Below are 16,413 nucleotides of genomic sequence, written 5' to 3' on the forward strand. Positions count from 1 at the left end.
ACTAAATATAATTCATTAACTAATATATTAAATAATAAGGAATTATATTAATATTATATATTTCTTACTATTACTATAAGCTTAAATAACTAGTCTCGATTTTTAAGCTCTTTTTTTATATTTTTATTTTTAATCTTATTAATAAATCAGGAATTAAAAATATATACTTTTTCTAGTATTTAAAATCTGGAAATAACCTTAAATATATTCTTTTCTAGAAAGCTAATAACTTTAATTTAATAGAAATTCTTATATAGGTTATTATTCTATAAGAATACTATAATATCCGGGTTTTTATAAGAGTATTCTTTATTATACTTTAGTAGAATAGCAGAAATAATAAAAGAAATTATATTTATATTACTTTTAATTTTATTATAAAGTTCGGAAATAGATTCAGATTTGGAATTATTAGTAATAACTTTAATATCTCTTATATAAAAGGGCTTTATAGAAATCAAATAAAAGATAATATTATTATATAATAGAGCTAGTATATAAAACTTCTTATCTATTACTATAAGCTTATTATAAACCCGTTATTAAATTAGTTTCAAGATAACTTATAGCCTATAAGAAATAAAAACAAATATAAAATTAAATAAATTCTTTATAAGAAATATATAAGATATAATTAAAAGTTCTTAAAAAAGCTATTTATAAAATAAAAGAGTTATATATATTCTATATAGGAATTATATTCTATATTTAAAGAAATAATAATATTAGAAGCTTGGGAAGAAATTATTTAATAAAAAGAAGTTTTATTTATATATTTATAGAACTAGTATTTATATATTTATAGAACTAGTATTTATAAATAAAGAAAAAAGTAATATAATAAATTAAGATTTAATTTATATACTTAAAAAAAAGCCTTTACTAAATTATATAATAAAGGCCAGAGCTCTTATTATATAATATACTTTCTGGGGTTAATAAAATAATTATTATACTCTGCTGCTTTACTAGTAAATTTAGCGTCACGTGACCGCGATGACGTATGCGGCTGGCTAGTATTTAGAACACCAAAGCTCCTGTACTTACGAGCTTCCTTCCTTAGTTTAGAATCCTCGGATTAAGAGCCACTCTACCTTGCTTTCCAAGCCCAGAGACCCGGTTTCATGACAGTCTTGAACCTTCAAGTCCTTAATACACTTGAGGAAGTCGAAAGTTTCTTTAGTCTCGGGCTCGCCAGCTCCAAGACAGACGGAGACGAAAGTAGCCTCGCTAAATATCTGGCCCATTCTTGAAAGTTGCACTCTCTTTTTATCCAGGTCGACTTGGTTAATACACAACGCATCTCCCCAGATATTAACGTCTTTGGTCCTTTTGCGGAACTGCTTTGATGCGGCAGCCAAGTTATCCCTTATTTAAAGCTTTCCCGACAAGCTAAAAGGATTCACAGTTTGTAGCCCATCGCGTATAACTCTATCATCGTATATTGTAACTGGATGTGTCGGCTGGTCTTCCCCCCACACGTAGGACAGGGCATAATACTCGTAGTAGTCGGACTTCGAGGTTGATGTCGTCGACTGTAAAGAGCTCCGGAATAGCATGCACTCTAGAGCCGAGTCGTCCTTGCCATGGAGGATTTTCAAAATTCGAATATCCTCGTGGTAAGCTATTGGCTTGTACTTATAAGTGTTCCTCATCAGTCGAATCTTGTTTTCGGCAACACCATGTGTTTCGGGTGCTCCAGTGTTCCATATCAGCGCAAGAGGCTGCAGAGGCCCAATATGTTGGTCATAATGATGGCCTGACGGTTGTTCATCTTCGTGGTGCGAGATTGACATATTGTTATAGTGTGTAGGTTGACCATCAATGAAGGAGTTACGATTCAGTCGCGTGGCTCTGGAGAATTTGGCTGGGATGTGATGGATTTTGCCGGTGTGCCTTCCCTCGCCATTCCAGGTTGGCAACTTTAGGCACCAGCATCGCTCTGATTCGTGCCCAAACTGAAACGAATCAAACTCGCCCTCTTCGACGCCGAGGGTGAGTTGAGGGGTCTAGCGCCTGAGTAGAAGCGGCTATGCTTACCAACCGAATGTGGTACAAAGATTAAAGGAGTTCAACTACCGGCATATGAGAGCTCTGTGGATTGCGCGGAGGAGGATTCAAACTTGACATGCTCCAAGATGCGGTAGCGGTTTGTACTGTGGAATTATAACTCTTGGTGGAGCTTCAGAATGCGTATTTCACTGGGCTCTAACGTCTGATATTCGCAGTGAGCCATTTCGTTGCAGGTGTTGATCGGTAACAGCTTTTCTTGTGAGACTAGAGCCAACGGCCTCGAATGAATGAAGAAGCGGAGCGGGAAAGTGATGCTGCGGCTGAAAAAGCGCCTGCAGCAAGCATAGCGGATCACCTGACCCAGCGCACATCATGTATCTGGAAGTAGAAGTGGACGGATCTAAGTCCTTTGTATGGGAATATGCAGGTGCCAGTCTATATATGCCACCCAAGTTAGACCCCAACGTATGTATTGTATCCACGGCTCATTTAATTGTACCCCCCCCTCCTCCTCTCTCAGTAATCCTCCCCTATCTTCACGCACCTCACCCATTTCCCTAGCACCCTCTCACTGAACGGTAACCACCTTCCCACCCCTCCTCTTAACCTCCTTCATCCCCTCCACCCAACTCCCCACCTCCATCACCGCCCGTCGTGGATCCTTCTTCCGCTTCAACAGGAAGCCCTGGATCTCAGCCGGACTAAACATATCATCCGGCACCTGCTCCGCGAACCTGCCCGCAATCTCACGCAACTCCTCCGCGCCCAGCTCCTCATCCTTCATCTTCTCAACCTTCCCGTTAGCAACCACGACAGCGCCTTTTGCGGAGCCGCTGGCAGTTCCGTAGGCGATTCCGTTCGCAGTGCTCTTGACAGGGGTGAGAGGAGGTGTGAACACATCTTTCTCGTTGGTGGTGCCGGTGATGGTTGGGGAGGAAGAAGAGGGATGCGAGATGATTAGCTTGGTGCGAGGGAGGTCGTTGGTATACATCCTCTCAAAGAGCTCGTTCACTTGTAGCTGCGTGGCGTTGCCGAATGCGACTTGGTGGTCGACGCGTCCGGGGCGGATGAGTGCTTCGTCAAGCTTCTCCGGGTGGTTGGTTGTCATTACTAGGACTCTGCCTTCGTGGGATGCAACGCCTGATGGATGTTAGTACTCTATCTGATTGAATTTTAAGATGAAATACGGATATTAATGAAAACGGAGTAGGAGTGGGGATTGCAAGCGACGTACCATCAATAATGTTCAACAGCCCAGAGAGCGAGATACCCTTCTTCTTCTCCTCTTCCGACAACTGGTTCGCTTTCTTGAGCGCTTTCGTCAAATCAACCACATTCCAATCCTCCCCCCTTCTCTTCCCCTCCCCCTCCTCATCACCCTTCTTCACCTCCACTTTATCACTAATCGGCTCCCGAATCAAGCCCGCAGTATCTATATCCTCAAGCAGGACAATGCACCGTGCCGGCAAATTCGTAAACAGCATTCCCAATTCCTCTTCCGTGAGCGTCGGCTCCAACAAGGAAACGACGTGAATATCCAGCCCAAACACGCCCGCCAGCGCGAAGGTCAAACTCGTTTTCCCCGTTCCAGGCGGTCCATAGAATAGGTACCCTCTCCGGTACGGGATACCGCGGTTCGCATACCAGCGTGCAGTAGCAGGGTTAAGATACTCGTTGATATCAGCCAAGACGTCCATCTTCCGTTCCTCGTCTAAGACAACGGTCTTCATCGGTCTACAAGGCCGCTCTGCGATCTTGACCCAGGAACCACGACCCCCGAAACGGCGCATATCTTTCGGTGCTGGGCGCTTGATGACCGTCTTTGCGTTGTGGCCGAGGTGGTAGTGTGCTTTTGCATGTTGGATGAGCTTTTTTATGGGCTCGGTGGAGCGTCCGAAGCAAGAGAGTGTGAGGAGCTCTTTGTCTTTGAAGGCTGCTGCGCCACCTCCTAGCTCGTCGAACATAGCTACCTCTTTTCTTCGGAGCTGAAAGTACGTTCCTTTGTGCCAGAAGTTGTGGGAGCCAATTGCTGGTGTGAAGCGGGGTTGCGATTTTGCTTCTTGGTTAGAGAAGTTTAGCCATTTGATGTTGCCTTCTGCGTCAACGGTCGTTTCCGGCGTCTCGGTGTCCTCGTTGTCCAGCTCCCAAGCGGATTTGGAGGGTGTCTCGGCCATGAGCCTTCGGGAGGAGTTAATCTTGTATTGGTGCGCAAGGAAGGCGATGAGGTGGGCGTGGATCTCGTCAGTGCTGCTGACGGTGATCTCGGCCATGTAGTTGCTGGCGACGGTTGCATAGATGACGGTCCATACTGAGCGGAAGATTCTCCCAGAGAGCCAGAGGACGACGCCAAGGGAGACGAGCACCGTGACGTCGAAGCCAAAGGAGAACAGGAGGAATTTGTGGATGGCGCCGTAGCCCGGGACGAAGGTCTCGAGGAGTGTCGTAGGGGAGAGCCCCCCTCCCGGGAGAGAAGACGACGAGTCAGAGATGTTTCCTGTGCTTCGTGGTGGAAAGGCGGACTCGAGAATATTCCCGATTCCAATTTTTTGCTTCATGGCTGCTGACCTATGAGGTTGGCAAGCCGATGTTGGTGTTTTGCCCTCGTGACTGGAAGAGTCTATCGCCTGCAGAAATTTCTCTTTGTATTGAGCCCGATCCTCTCTCGAAGGTGGAGGGATTTATCTCCGAACGTAGGATGCGTTTCACAGATTGTGACTTCTGTCTAAAAGAGCGGTATGGAAAGGAAAATGAATTCTTTTATGCGTGTTGGCACCACAAGGATGCAGCACCCTCTTGAATGGTCGAGCACTCGCCACGCCATGCACCTGCTTTGTACTTCGCGGCGGCAGCAGCAGCAGCAAGGGTATGAGTCGGTTGGAAAAAGGGATAAAGTTGGAAATTTACATATGAAGAGACGTTCACCAGTGCTTGTGGATTGCTAGGGGCAAACTTAAGGCAACAGTTTGCCCCAGACAAGGCCAGTTTGGAGCCTTGCAGTACCAAGCAGTGGCGAACTTCGGCGAAGGCAGGCTTCAGCCACGTCATGTCTGGATTGGAGGGGTACCTATATTCAGTTACATAAGGCGAAATGCAGGTATGAAAGTTAGTATTGTGGAGGGGGCGTGTGACAAAATTGAAGACATGTTGGATGTGTTTGGAGGTGTGGTGAGGAAGGAATACATAATCCAGCAAAGGCTTGGGATCGGCAAGCCACATGCAATCTTCCGAGAGGACAACCGCCTCAAGATCCTCTCTCTCGATCGGACATATCAAGCAACCAACAAATAACACACCAGCATCAAGATCCTACCATCTTGATTGTGACACCTTCCATCAGCCCCCCTCGTTGTCCAGCTCCGACTCCAACCGCATGAAGCCTCGATCCCAGACCGGTTGGCTGCCTGCACAACATCCTCGGCCCTGCAGCCTTGTTTTGCGCGCGGCTCGATAGGTCGCGGGCCACAGTTCCGGTTTACCTCATTCAGCCCACGACAGTTACCACGCGACGCAGGAGAGATACCTAGTCTGCCTTACCTTGCCTCGAAGGATTGTGGACAGGCCGGTGTTGGTACAGAGGACTCACATTTGCGTCGATTGAAAGGAAAACAGATCTGGTTCGAGAAGTGCGGACGGTTCGCGCGAAAGTGCAAGCTACCGTTGAGGGAGACCAACTTTGGCAAGGCGCTGCGGACACTCCGGTGTGCTACGCCGAGTACAAATTTGCATACGATTGAAGCAAAGGGATTGGTTTGGACAAGATGATGTCCTCAACGAACGAAGAGGACCCGTTCCTCCAAGTTCAAGCGTTAGTCTTCCCCTCTCTCAGCATCTATGGCGACCCCATCTGCCCCTCAAAGCTCCGCAGAGCCTCAACACAATTTCCCCTCCTTTGTCTCTCCCCAGAAAACCTCAGATCTCGGGCAGCACAGAGCCTCCTCCCCTCCCCTCCCCCCGATCTTTCCCCACTCCCTCCCTCTTTACTCCACTCCAAGCTAACCCCCCTCCCCCACACAGCGAAGTCCTAACCTCCCTAACCTCCACCCGCCAACTCTTCACCTCATACCTCCGCATCCTCTCCCTCAGTCCCACCCCCACAAACCCCGAGCTCCTCTCCGCCCGCGCCGAACTAACCTCCTCGCTCAACTCCCTAACCGAAGACCTCTCCGACCTCTCCGCTTCCGTCTCCGCCGTGCAGTCCGACCCCTACAAATATGGACTGGAGATAGAGGAAGTAGCACGGCGGAGACGGCTGGTTGAGGAGGTAGGGGGCGAGATTGAGGATATGCGGGAGGAGCTCGCAAAACCGTCCATCCAATCTGCCTCCTCAGCAAACGGGAAGGGGAAGGGGTTGGGGATCAGTGGGAGTGGGAGTGGACTTGGGGACTCGGAAGAAGGGGGCATGGATTACAACGCCGAGTTCGAACACCAGCAACAGCTACACATGATGGCGGAGCAAGACACCACATTGGAAAGCGTCTTTCACACGGTAGGGAATCTAAGGCAACAAGCAGACCACATGGGTCGGGAGCTGGAAGAGCAAGCTGAGATGCTGGATACAGTTGATAACCTCGCGGATCGGGTGGGAGGACGCCTGCAGACGGGGATTAAGAGTATGGGGACTGTGATAAGGCGGAATGAGGAGAGGTTTAGTAGTTGTTGTATTGGGGTGTTGATTTTTGTGTTGGTGTTGTTGTTGGTGCTTGTTTTGGTTTTATGAAGTAGTAAGAACTTGCGGTTGATAGGACGGGGCATTGGAGGCATTGATGGAGCATGGCGTCGGGTTGGTCGCATTGGGTGTGGAGTTAGGGATAGATACTAAAGCCGAGACATAGTCACAGAATAGAAGAATCTGAAGGCGGTAAAACAGTCATCACAATTCATTACCCGCGTTCGTTCAAAAAGCTCGCTGGTTCCTAATTTCTGAACGCTATGATGAGTTGCCTTTTAGCCTCCATATTTACGTCAATCAAAGAGAACATTCGTCCCACCTGCCAGCCAGCCATCAGAAGACTCATCTATCGTGGGGGGGAAAAAAAGGAGAAGCGTCAAATCTGTCTGCTGCTGCCCATTGATCAATCGAGTAGGAAAAGGAAGAGAGAAGAAAGACTCGCTCGGAAACAAAGTCTGCCTGTATGTCGTACATTGAATACCACCTCACGCGGAGGCAGCTACATTCCAAGGCCGGCCCTGCATTGTGATAGAGCGACAAGGTCTCCCCAGCTAAATACGCCCGCATCAAGAAATATGACTAGCCTGATCATCCGTCAAGATCGGATGAAGCCGGTAGTCACCCATCCCCGAAGAATCCAACCCCGGACCCACCACCGCACTGTTAGAGCCCGCGCTCCCGGACCGCCGATGAGAGCTAGCATGGCTACGCGCCGGACTGGAACTTTTCGATTTCTGAAGGAGAACACATCGTCAATGACCTTTCCACCATCGGAGGCTGGCAAAACGCACGCATCGCATAGACAAAAATGCTAAAGAGGAGATAGATGAGAGAGAGTATGCGCGAGCCCACACTTCTATTCCGTGAACAACACAATTTCACAGGGGTAGGTAGGGTAAGGCAGGGGCATCCTGAAACGCAGAATAAAGCGGCATAATGCAAGTGCAAATCATCGCTGGCTTCTGGAGGAGCCTACCGAGTTTTGTCGATCATGAGTTGGTCTTCGCTCTCTCCGATCTCCATCTTGGAGCTTCAATGAATCCAATCTCTTCTGGTTGTCCTCGGTGATTGGATCTAGCTCGTCAACCTTGCTTTTCGATCGTGTTGAGTTATTGGTGACGGCAGAAGGACGGACAACGCCGTTTGTCTTCGCACGCTTGGCTTGTTCTGCGAGAGCTTTCCACTTGCTTTCTCTTGCCTGCTCGCGGGCCTCTGCATTGTTCTGATTCTCGGTGTAATCGTGTGAGCAATCATCGAAGAGCTGTGGGTTGATTTCCATGAAGAGCTTCATGGCATTATATACCATGCCATGGATTGTCCTTGTACAGGTTAGCAAGTAAAATCGGAAGAGTTGAAATCGATTTACCTATTCCAGTGTCCTTTCGAGTTCTCATAAAGTGGAGCGAACATGATTGGAAGGATGATCTCCACATTGTCGCTAACAAGATTGCAGAAGTATTCGTTGTTCCAAAAGTAAAGAGCACGCTCTGCAACCTGGAAGTGAGGACTTGCCACTGATTTTGCAAGTTGATGGAACAGCGGCTCTTGAACTTTTGCGAATTCGGCTGGATCCATGACCTCGAAGATATCCTCAACCTCGTTCAAGAACATAACCTCCTTCGTGCTGTTAACTTTCGGCCAGTAACGTAACAACCCAAGGACGACCTCCTCCGTCAAAGCGGCATCCTTTTCCAGGAATTGGACAATGCAGTATGCCAGCTGTGGATGATACATGCTCAGGCTCTTGACTTTGTGCAATGGGATTAGTACCCGAGTAAGGAAAAGCTTGTGTTCTTCCTTCAGGGGCAAGGCGAATCCGTTGATGATAGACCCGAGAATTTCTAATAACTCCGCAATGCCGTTGAATCGTTCCGTCTCGTAGATAAATTGGAAAAAGACATTATTCATGGACCTTCGTATGTATGACCGCAGATTGAGGAACTTGCCGTATATTCGGTGCAAAGTCGTCTTTAAGAAGTCTCGTTCTCGGGGATCTTCAGAATCGAACAGCTCGAGAAGCTGCAATACGAAGCTGTGATCTATGTACGCCTTGGCGATGTTGGTGTTGAAATCTTGGCTCTCGATGAATCTCAGGAAGAATTCGTACACGACTTGGATATGGGGCCAGGCGACTTCAAGAACAGGCTCGTCTTCCTCTGGGTCAAAGGCTTCTCCTTGAGGATTCATTGGCGGTGGAATCGGCCGGAAAAGATTCTTGCTGAACATGTCCACCACTCTTGGATACATTGCCTCTGTAATCACCTGCCTGTTATTCGCAACGTAGTCTAGCAGCTCATGAAGCGCCAGTCGCTTGATTTCTTTCGATTTCATATCACCACTGGCGTCATTGAAGTCGAAGATGACGTTGCATTGATCGATCTTCTGCATGAAGAGGTCCTGCCGGCGATTGGGGGGAACTTCGTGGAAGCCTGGCAGCTTCTCCAATTCTCGTTGTGGAGAGATATCGAACCTCGAGGAATGCTGTCTCTTCGGCGTTCTGATTCCTTCGGGGACATCTTTCGGGGTTGTTTGTAAGCGGTCAAACATCAGAGACTTTTGGCCGGCTTTTGGAGGAGCAAGATCGTGAGGCATCGTCTCTGCTGCACCTGGAGGAGGAATGTGCTAGGCACAATATCAGTGTTCAGTCTCTCGCGGCAGTAAAAAGGCCAACTTACTGGTGCACTTGGACTAATAATAACACTCGGAGGGAGCTGACCATGGCGACTAGGAGTGCCTGATCCACCAGCACTTGGTGCATTTCCTCCGATGCTATTGAATCGATCCGGATTTGCCATTGTGCTGTGTCCTGGATTTAGCGAATTGATCGATCCCGATTGTGGCTGCAAAGCAGGGCTGGATGTTGATGCGTTCGAAGCCCCACCATCGTTTGGTGGCAGCGGTTTATTGCGAGGATCGTTCAGCGCAGTTGTCGAGGAAGATGGGGTCGCAACTGGAGATTGTGCTGCTTCTCTCGAGCTTGCTTGTGATGGCGACGAGGTTCCGTCCTTAGACTCTTTATTCTTGGATTTGGAAGATTTGTTTGAGTCTTTCGCGCGCGAGAGCTGCTCATGCTGAAAGGGTTAGCATGCGGTCGACTACCGGCGCATCGAAAAAGTCTGTTATGTGCCAAAGACAGACCGGCAAGACTTACAACCCGTTGCCTGAAGCCTTTCATCATGGGCGACTTCGAGGCTGTGTTTCAGATATCTCCGTCTTGGATAACAGATAGCTGATACCCTCAACAGACCGTTCTTTTCAACTCCGCAGACTTCACAATTGGTTGGCACGTCTGTTTAACGTGATTGATCGTGTATGGGAGGTAATTGTAGCTCAACGGCAGGTATAGAGGAAGGTGTTGCCTGAAGTTGTGGCCGGTAAGTGTGGGGAAACAATGAGCCGATATCGAGAGTAGGGCCAGCAAGCGCCTTCTCGCACACGCGGTAGCTACGTTTTTCGAGGCAGGAAGTAAAGCCACGCAAGATCGGAGAGCTGGTGGGTCGGTAGCCTTGGCTCAGTTGTTTGTTGATATCTCGGGCTCGGGGAGGCAGCCAAGGAGACGGCAGTCAGAACACTCGTTGCTGGATCTTGTTCTCCCCCAAAATAGTCGCAACCACGCGCAAACCGTAGCTTCCCGTAGATATGAGGTTGGTGTGGCCGAGGTGAGGATATTGATCTCGCGCCTTGAGCTAGCTCCTGCTGATCTGCATATTGACAACGTCAGAGCCAAGTCCAAGACAGAGCAGCACCAATGACTGAAAGTCCATGGGTGAATCACACAAACCGCGTCTTCAAGAGCACACCCAATAACGACTAGGCTCTGTCCGCACAACCTGCGGCCGTGAATGTGGAGATGGCTCCCGGCGGTGTATGGGCTCCTCCTCGTTACCGTGACATTCGAAGAGATGTGACAAATGAAAGCCCACGCGTCCGGCGCACCTCAAGCTCGTAGAGGAGTAGAGAGAGGGATTGGGAAGAGGAATCGAAGACCGTCGGCGGTTCAATGGACGTCAGAGCGACAGCACAGGCAAGAACAGCAGCTGGCTAGCCGGCGTTCGGTTCCCCTCCACCAGGAGTGAGTGCGCCTAATTTGGCGCTAGTGTGGAGGCCTTAAAACTGAGGATGGAAACTTTCTCGTCCGCTAAAGGCTTCCCTCTTAACTAAACTAATTCACTAACTACAAGGGAGTTCCTATTCTCACTCGGTATTCAGATGGAGCCATTCGACTGAGCAAAGCGTGACCAATCTTTGCAGAAGCTATGGCTGATCGCGGCCCTCCTCCACGCAAGAAGCAACGCCGCCCATTGCCCGCCAGGCGACCCCCGCCAGAGCCCGAGCCAGCTCTTGCTCCTGAATTCGAGATAGGCACTCGAGAGGTAGTTGCTGTTGAACACCCTGCCATCATACAGAACCTGGATAATGGTATCAAGACATTCGGGGACAATCAACCATTTGAACGTGTAAGCTCATCAACAGTTGCGGCACCTTTTTGTCATGCTCTTGTGGAGGTCCCGTGACCTGAAAGAAGCACCCACTTTCTGATATGAGATCAGCCATACAAAGCTAACAGCCTCTCAGATCATCAACTGCATTGATCCTGAGGAATGTATCCCACTCTATCTCAGGTTCAGAGACCCGACGTGTCCTCCAATTCTATCCCAAAGCACTTCGACCCAGAATATTGTCCTGAAGATCACGGTACCGAAGCGGACGGGCAGGAGACGCAAGAAAGGCTCTCAGGATCCATTCACAAGTGATGGAAGACCACTACCGCCGATACCTTCTAGTAGTGTTTCCGTCCCACCTCCACCGAAACCGCCCTCTCCGATCCCTCCCGGGCTGCCAATCGCAGGGGATGGTGTTGCTGGCCAAAGCTTTCCTGATGGACCAGGGCTGCCAACTGTTATGGATGACGTTGATGGCTGCAGCGCTCTTGATGCGCATCTACACCGTAGACCAATGCCACCATCCGGAGAAGAAGATGCGACTTGGGAAGATGATGAACCTCGTGCACCCGAACTCTGTTCTCACTCCAGGATGGATACCAGTCTTTGGAGGAGGCTCCAGGACAATATTGGCAAGTACACCTGTGAAGCTGTGGCAGAAATCAAACAGACACATCGTTTCCGAGGTAAGCATTCAGCAGGCCTAAGTCCAAACCAGAACTGACCATTACAGGCTTGGCGGACTTCCATCAATCAACAACTCATATGCCGTTCTTTTCCAAATTCCGCGATACGGCTCTCACCGGGAATAGTATGTGTTAAAATCTCCCTTGCTCGGATTCTGCTGACAGCCCCCAGTCGAGAAGATGCGAGAGTTCAAGTTCGATACTAGCAGAGGCCCGAAACCAAATGAAGAGATCATAATGCCAACTAACATCACGCCTTATTCTTTGCCATTCAACTGGAGCTGGCAACAAAATCCTCACATCTCCCAAGAAACCGACCCAGTCACAGGCAAGCCAATTTTGGTGAACACTTCACGACTTGAGAGGCTCCAGGTGGTGTACTTGCCCCATTACATAGAAAACATCCCAGAAGGACCTTCTCAAGAACCCCCCGATGACCAAGATGTCCTCCAGATTATTGAGAACATCAAGGAATTGTACAATGCACGCCCCATCTGGACTCGGAGAGCCATCATCAACAAAGTCAACTACGCTATCACCGAGGCTACGCTGCACCTAATCAGATTGGCTCTCCCATACATTGGCTATCGATTTAGAGACGGCCCCTTCAAAGACGCCATCATCCAGTTTGGCCTCGATCCTCGAAAGGATCCTAAGTATCGCATGTATCAAACCATCTACTTCCAGCTCGCGGAACGGGAGGTAAGGGACCCCAATGCGCCATGGACCGGGATCCTCAAATCGACCAAGACCCCAAAGCAAACAAAGCGATCGAATGACAAGTTGAGTCACTTCTTCGATGGCAGAGATGTCGCCGTTGATGGGAAGATCTGGCAAATGTGCGACGTCACCGATCCACTGCTCGCAAAACTCATCAAAGAGGCTCCTATCAGCGAAATTTTCGATGCCAAAAACGACGGTTGGTTTTGTAACGGGACCTTCGCGAAGATCAGAGCCATCATGAAAGTCAAGATGATAGCTCTGCATACGGGAAGGGTAGTGAAAGATGAAGACTTCAAGAAAGCGCTCGAGATGCCAGACATCATCCCAGATCGAGAAGGCGGACGGGTCTGGATACCCGTCCCGGATATGCGGTTGAGCAAGGAAGAAATGGAGAAGTTACGAGCGTCTGGGAAGGACTTTACCATCATGAGTGGGATGCTGAAGCAGAAGAGAGCTTATAATGGACCCTTGAGACATCGGCGACGCCTCGAAGACGAAGCGGGTCCTAGTAATCGCAGACAGAAGCCGATATCTACTGGGGAAACAGATGAGACTCGGGGACCCAGCACAGCAGAGACTATGGACCCTAGACTCCTCGCCGACCAATTCTCCGAGGCGAGGATAGCGGATGATACGGATGTCGGTATGGGGGATTATGGAGGATATGACGATGGTGAAGACGAGATGGAGGATTCGGAGGCAGATCGCTCTTCAGACTTAGGTGATGATGATAGCGAGATGGAGGCATTTGGTCGGTCACCTGAAGACGAAGATGATACCCGTGAGGAAGGAGGAGGTACCAGCGAAGCAGACTCCGTCGATATGGTGGAGTACCACGACTCTCCCTCTCAGCTTTCATAGAGCATCGAGGGGCAGGAGTGAGAATTGATCGGCTGTTGAATAGCAGCCTAGAGCAACTTCGAGCTTGGCAATGCATACGCGTCTGAATCGCACTTGCATCTGGCATTTAGAAATGGCACGATGATCAATTCCAACCATCGTGCCCAAAACGAAAAACTTGATGTCTCTGGCACGAGATCAGGGCAAAATTAAAGACTGGCCCCGAAGCTTGCGTAGGGCCGCCAGGCTTTAATTTTAGCGAAGCGGCCCTGATCTCGATTCGAGATTAATTAGATGCCTCAGGCACTTATTTAAGGGATATCAGCTTTACTGACTTTAAATTCACTTTGAAAATTCACTTTTTGAAGGCTAAAAATTTTCCAGGTAAGCTAAATAAGGTAGGTTTTAATTTCGAATTCCAAAGCTTCTTTCCTTTAATAAATATACATATATACATATATACGTAAGTCAACCCCTATACCCGCTACGGGCCTGCCCCTGGCCTGTAATACTCCTTACGGTCCGTAGAATGTCTTCTCTACCATCTGCTGCCGCCGCCGCCACTACTACTATTACTACTACTACGGCAGTAAGCTTTGCTACTGGCCTGCCGCCGCCGCCCCACCCGTACTATGGCCTCCCTCTCCCTCCTCGCCGCCCGCCGTATACCTGTCTTACGGCCCGGCCGCACTACCAACCCCGCCCGGCCTGCTAACCTGGAGACTGAGCTTGGCTAATTCGTTAGTCAAGTTCACCCTGCCGGGTATATATATTATACTAGCGGGTCGGATATATAGATAATATATATAGTTATAGCTAGTTTTTTTAGTAGAAGCTATACTAACTATTATTATGGTAGTAAGGGTACCCGCTACTCCTTCTATAAGTACTTTTATATAATATTTTACGGACCATAACTGATTTAATAGATACTTATAGGTACTACTCCTGCCGGCCCTACTCCCGCTAATTTTTCCTCGCTTTCCCGGGTTACTACCGGTAGTTATATAGGTAACCAGGTTATTCCTGGTAACTTATCTTTGTATATATATATCTGCTACGGATTATTATAGACCGTAACTAATATATAAATAGCCTGCTATACTACTGCCGCCTGCTACCGCCGCTTACTTACTTCCTCTCAGAAAATATACCGTTTTACTGAGCTCTATAGGGAACTAGTAGCTCTTTATAAAGAGGAGGTAGAGGTACTAGAGAAGGAGAAGGAGACGGATTATTCGGTACCGGAAATAGAGAATAGAGAAAAGTAAGGGAGAGAGGAAAGGAAGAAAGAGAGAGAGAGAGAGAGAGAGAGAGAGGAAAAGAAAGAGAGGGAGAGTTATAAATCCTATAAAAGATTACCTGGAAGAGGTATATATTTTTAATATCTAATAGTATAGTATTCTTGGTTTATTTAAGTTCTAAAATATTTAAAATAATAATTGCAAGTTATTTATAGATAAATATAGATACTTATAGGTAGTTACGGATAGTTACGGATCCCTAAATCCCTTAATCTGACTTATAAGGCTACCCGGTACCTATAAGATACCTATAAGAGATAAAGTACTAAAGTAAATTAGCTAAGACCTCAGGATAAGTTATATTAAGTATTCTAGATAGATTCTTATATAATAGAAGAATACTTAAGCCTTCTATAGATAATATACGAGAAATCCCTATATAAAACTACCTATAAGTAAATATAGGCATTTATAGGTCCAAACTAATAGTATAAAAAAACTAATCTTATAACTTATTAATAGTTATTATAAAATATAAACGGACCGGAAACTACTTCCGGGAAAGGGTAATCCCTAGGCTAGTATCTATAACAGATAGCTTGATTTATAGAATTACCCGTAACTAGCTATTAAAATCCCCTTCAAATAAGTAGGCCTTAATATAATATATTTATAAGTTTATAACTACTATCCGGGTCCTATTATATAAACCTTCTTATAGATATAGGTTCTATAGAAGTAGTACCAGAGCCCTAATCTTAAAAGTAAGCTGAGATAGTAATAAGAAAGGAAGATTAATACTTTATAGCTACTTTATAAGTAATTTATATAAGTTATTACCCAAAGACTTGTCTATATCCAGGGAATCTACCGATTAGTATATCTGTAATTGGCCTAGTAAATATCCAAGGATATAGATATTAAGCTCTAAAACCGTAGTATTTAATATAGTTAAGAGGTATTACCTATAGAAGGTTAATAGATCTGTAATAGCCCGAGAGAAAAGATCTAGGAGGTAAATATAGCTAATTAGATCTGTAATTAATACTAGCTAGTTTATATAATCCGGAATTATTACTATTATATTAGGGTCTGGGTTATTAGGTAATTTACTAATCTAGTAAATAAACTCCTGGCTATTCTCGCCCTTATAAACCCGTATATTAGTCTATAAGCGGAGTTGCTTGAGCTATAGCCAAATAAATAATTATTAAAAATATATAGTAATAATATTAGCCTATAAATTATATAATATAACTAGAAGGATCTGGGTAAAGTCCCTACCGAGAATTATAGGTACTTCTCTAAAGAGAATATTATCTATTATAGATTATAAATTTACTAAGAGCTAGTAAATAACCTTAAAGTAGTATTTATACTATATTAATATCTTGTTCTAGATAATAAGATCTATAGACCGGAGGATCTATCTAAGGATACTCTATTTTATAATAGAACTTATAGATAATTTATAAAACTTAATTAGAATTTTAAACTAGAAATAAGATATATATCCGTTTAGTAGTAAGAAAGCTATAATACCCGTAAATACTATATAAAGAACTATCCGCCTCTGCCTATAAAAGTAATAGTAAAGCGCCTTATATAAGAACGTCTTACCTATATCTCCTGGCCCTTATAAGTAGAAGTGGGCTATTTGCAGATCTGATTTAATAGCTATAATAATCTCTATAAAGTATAATTACTAATTAGGATTAAGCTAGGCTTATATTATAATTGCAAATAATACCTGGTTCTTAAAAGTATATAATATAAATAAGAAACGGTACTTACTA

General features: G+C 46.3%; 7 protein-coding genes across 7 annotated transcripts; 2 read left to right on the forward strand and 5 right to left on the reverse strand.

The window, feature by feature from the left end:
• Nucleotides 1-909: 909 nt before the first annotated feature.
• Nucleotides 910-1,810, reverse strand: K444DRAFT_614628 (uncharacterized protein). The gene has a single exon (XM_024880564.1). The coding sequence runs from the start codon at nt 1,794-1,796 to the stop codon at nt 1,374-1,376; it is 423 nt and encodes a 140-aa protein (XP_024734839.1). The 5' UTR covers nt 1,797-1,810; the 3' UTR covers nt 910-1,373.
• K444DRAFT_533000 (uncharacterized protein) lies at nt 1,065-1,373 on the reverse strand (the record flags this gene model as incomplete). Its single annotated transcript, XM_024875114.1, has 1 exon — nt 1,065-1,373. A coding segment is annotated over one exon (309 nt), but the record flags the coding sequence as incomplete, so codon positions are not given.
• Nucleotides 1,811-2,208: 398 nt separating the features above from the next.
• K444DRAFT_592400 (uncharacterized protein) lies at nt 2,209-4,951 on the reverse strand. The gene is made up of 2 exons (XM_024878238.1): nt 3,248-4,951; nt 2,209-3,153 (listed from the first exon to the last, which is right to left on the reverse strand). Exons 1-2 carry the CDS (start codon nt 4,566-4,568, stop codon nt 2,582-2,584), a joined length of 1,893 nt encoding a protein of 630 aa, XP_024734841.1. The 5' UTR covers nt 4,569-4,951; the 3' UTR covers nt 2,209-2,581.
• Nucleotides 4,952-5,774: 823 nt separating this feature from the next.
• K444DRAFT_644227 (uncharacterized protein) lies at nt 5,775-6,730 on the forward strand (the record flags this gene model as incomplete). Its single annotated transcript, XM_024884937.1, has 2 exons — nt 5,775-5,818; nt 6,028-6,730. 2 exons carry the CDS (start codon nt 5,775-5,777, stop codon nt 6,728-6,730), a joined length of 747 nt encoding a protein of 248 aa, XP_024734842.1.
• A 49-nt stretch (nt 6,731-6,779) lies between these two features.
• Nucleotides 6,780-7,381, reverse strand: K444DRAFT_21565 (uncharacterized protein). Its single transcript, XM_024871120.1, has 2 exons — nt 7,155-7,381; nt 6,780-6,940 (listed from the first exon to the last, which is right to left on the reverse strand). The coding sequence occupies exons 1-2, from the start codon at nt 7,247-7,249 to the stop codon at nt 6,829-6,831; spliced, it is 207 nt and encodes a 68-aa protein (XP_024734843.1). The 5' UTR covers nt 7,250-7,381; the 3' UTR covers nt 6,780-6,828.
• Nucleotides 7,382-7,631: 250 nt separating this feature from the next.
• On the reverse strand, nt 7,632-9,857 carry K444DRAFT_533042 (protein phosphatase 2A regulatory B subunit; the record flags this gene model as incomplete). The annotated part of the gene is made up of 4 exons (XM_024875120.1): nt 7,632-8,001; nt 8,049-9,304; nt 9,358-9,753; nt 9,834-9,857. 4 exons carry the CDS (start codon nt 9,855-9,857, stop codon nt 7,632-7,634), a joined length of 2,046 nt encoding a protein of 681 aa, XP_024734844.1.
• A 982-nt stretch (nt 9,858-10,839) lies between these two features.
• K444DRAFT_664835 (uncharacterized protein) lies at nt 10,840-13,704 on the forward strand. Its single transcript, XM_024887011.1, has 4 exons — nt 10,840-11,139; nt 11,258-11,810; nt 11,858-11,935; nt 11,983-13,704. The coding sequence occupies exons 1-4, from the start codon at nt 10,939-10,941 to the stop codon at nt 13,392-13,394; spliced, it is 2,244 nt and encodes a 747-aa protein (XP_024734845.1). The 5' UTR covers nt 10,840-10,938; the 3' UTR covers nt 13,395-13,704.
• Nucleotides 13,705-16,413: the final 2,709 nt, after the last annotated feature.

This window comes from Hyaloscypha bicolor, assembly GCF_002865645.1.
Source record: "Hyaloscypha bicolor E unplaced genomic scaffold K444scaffold_108, whole genome shotgun sequence".
NCBI classification, from domain to species: Eukaryota; Fungi; Ascomycota; class Leotiomycetes; order Helotiales; family Hyaloscyphaceae; genus Hyaloscypha; species Hyaloscypha bicolor.

Coding starts and splice junctions, on each gene's coding strand:
- K444DRAFT_614628 (XM_024880564.1), bottom strand. CDS start 1,796: ATGTCAATCTCGCACCACGAAGATGAACAACCGTCAGGCCATCATTAT.
- K444DRAFT_592400 (XM_024878238.1), bottom strand. CDS start 4,568: ATGAAGCAAAAAATTGGAATCGGGAATATTCTCGAGTCCGCCTTTCCA. Junction 3,154..3,247: donor GCTGTTGAACATTATTGATG/GTACGTCGCTTG, acceptor AACATCCATCAG/GCGTTGCATCCCACGAAGGC.
- K444DRAFT_21565 (XM_024871120.1), bottom strand. CDS start 7,249: ATGCGGGCGTATTTAGCTGGGGAGACCTTGTCGCTCTATCACAATGCA. Junction 6,941..7,154: donor CGCGTGAGGTGGTATTCAAT/GTACGACATACA, acceptor AACTCATCATAG/CGTTCAGAAATTAGGAACCA.
- K444DRAFT_664835 (XM_024887011.1), top strand. CDS start 10,939: ATGGCTGATCGCGGCCCTCCTCCACGCAAGAAGCAACGCCGCCCATTG. Junction 11,811..11,857: donor ACAGACACATCGTTTCCGAG/GTAAGCATTCAG, acceptor TGACCATTACAG/GCTTGGCGGACTTCCATCAA. Junction 11,936..11,982: donor TACGGCTCTCACCGGGAATA/GTATGTGTTAAA, acceptor GACAGCCCCCAG/TCGAGAAGATGCGAGAGTTC.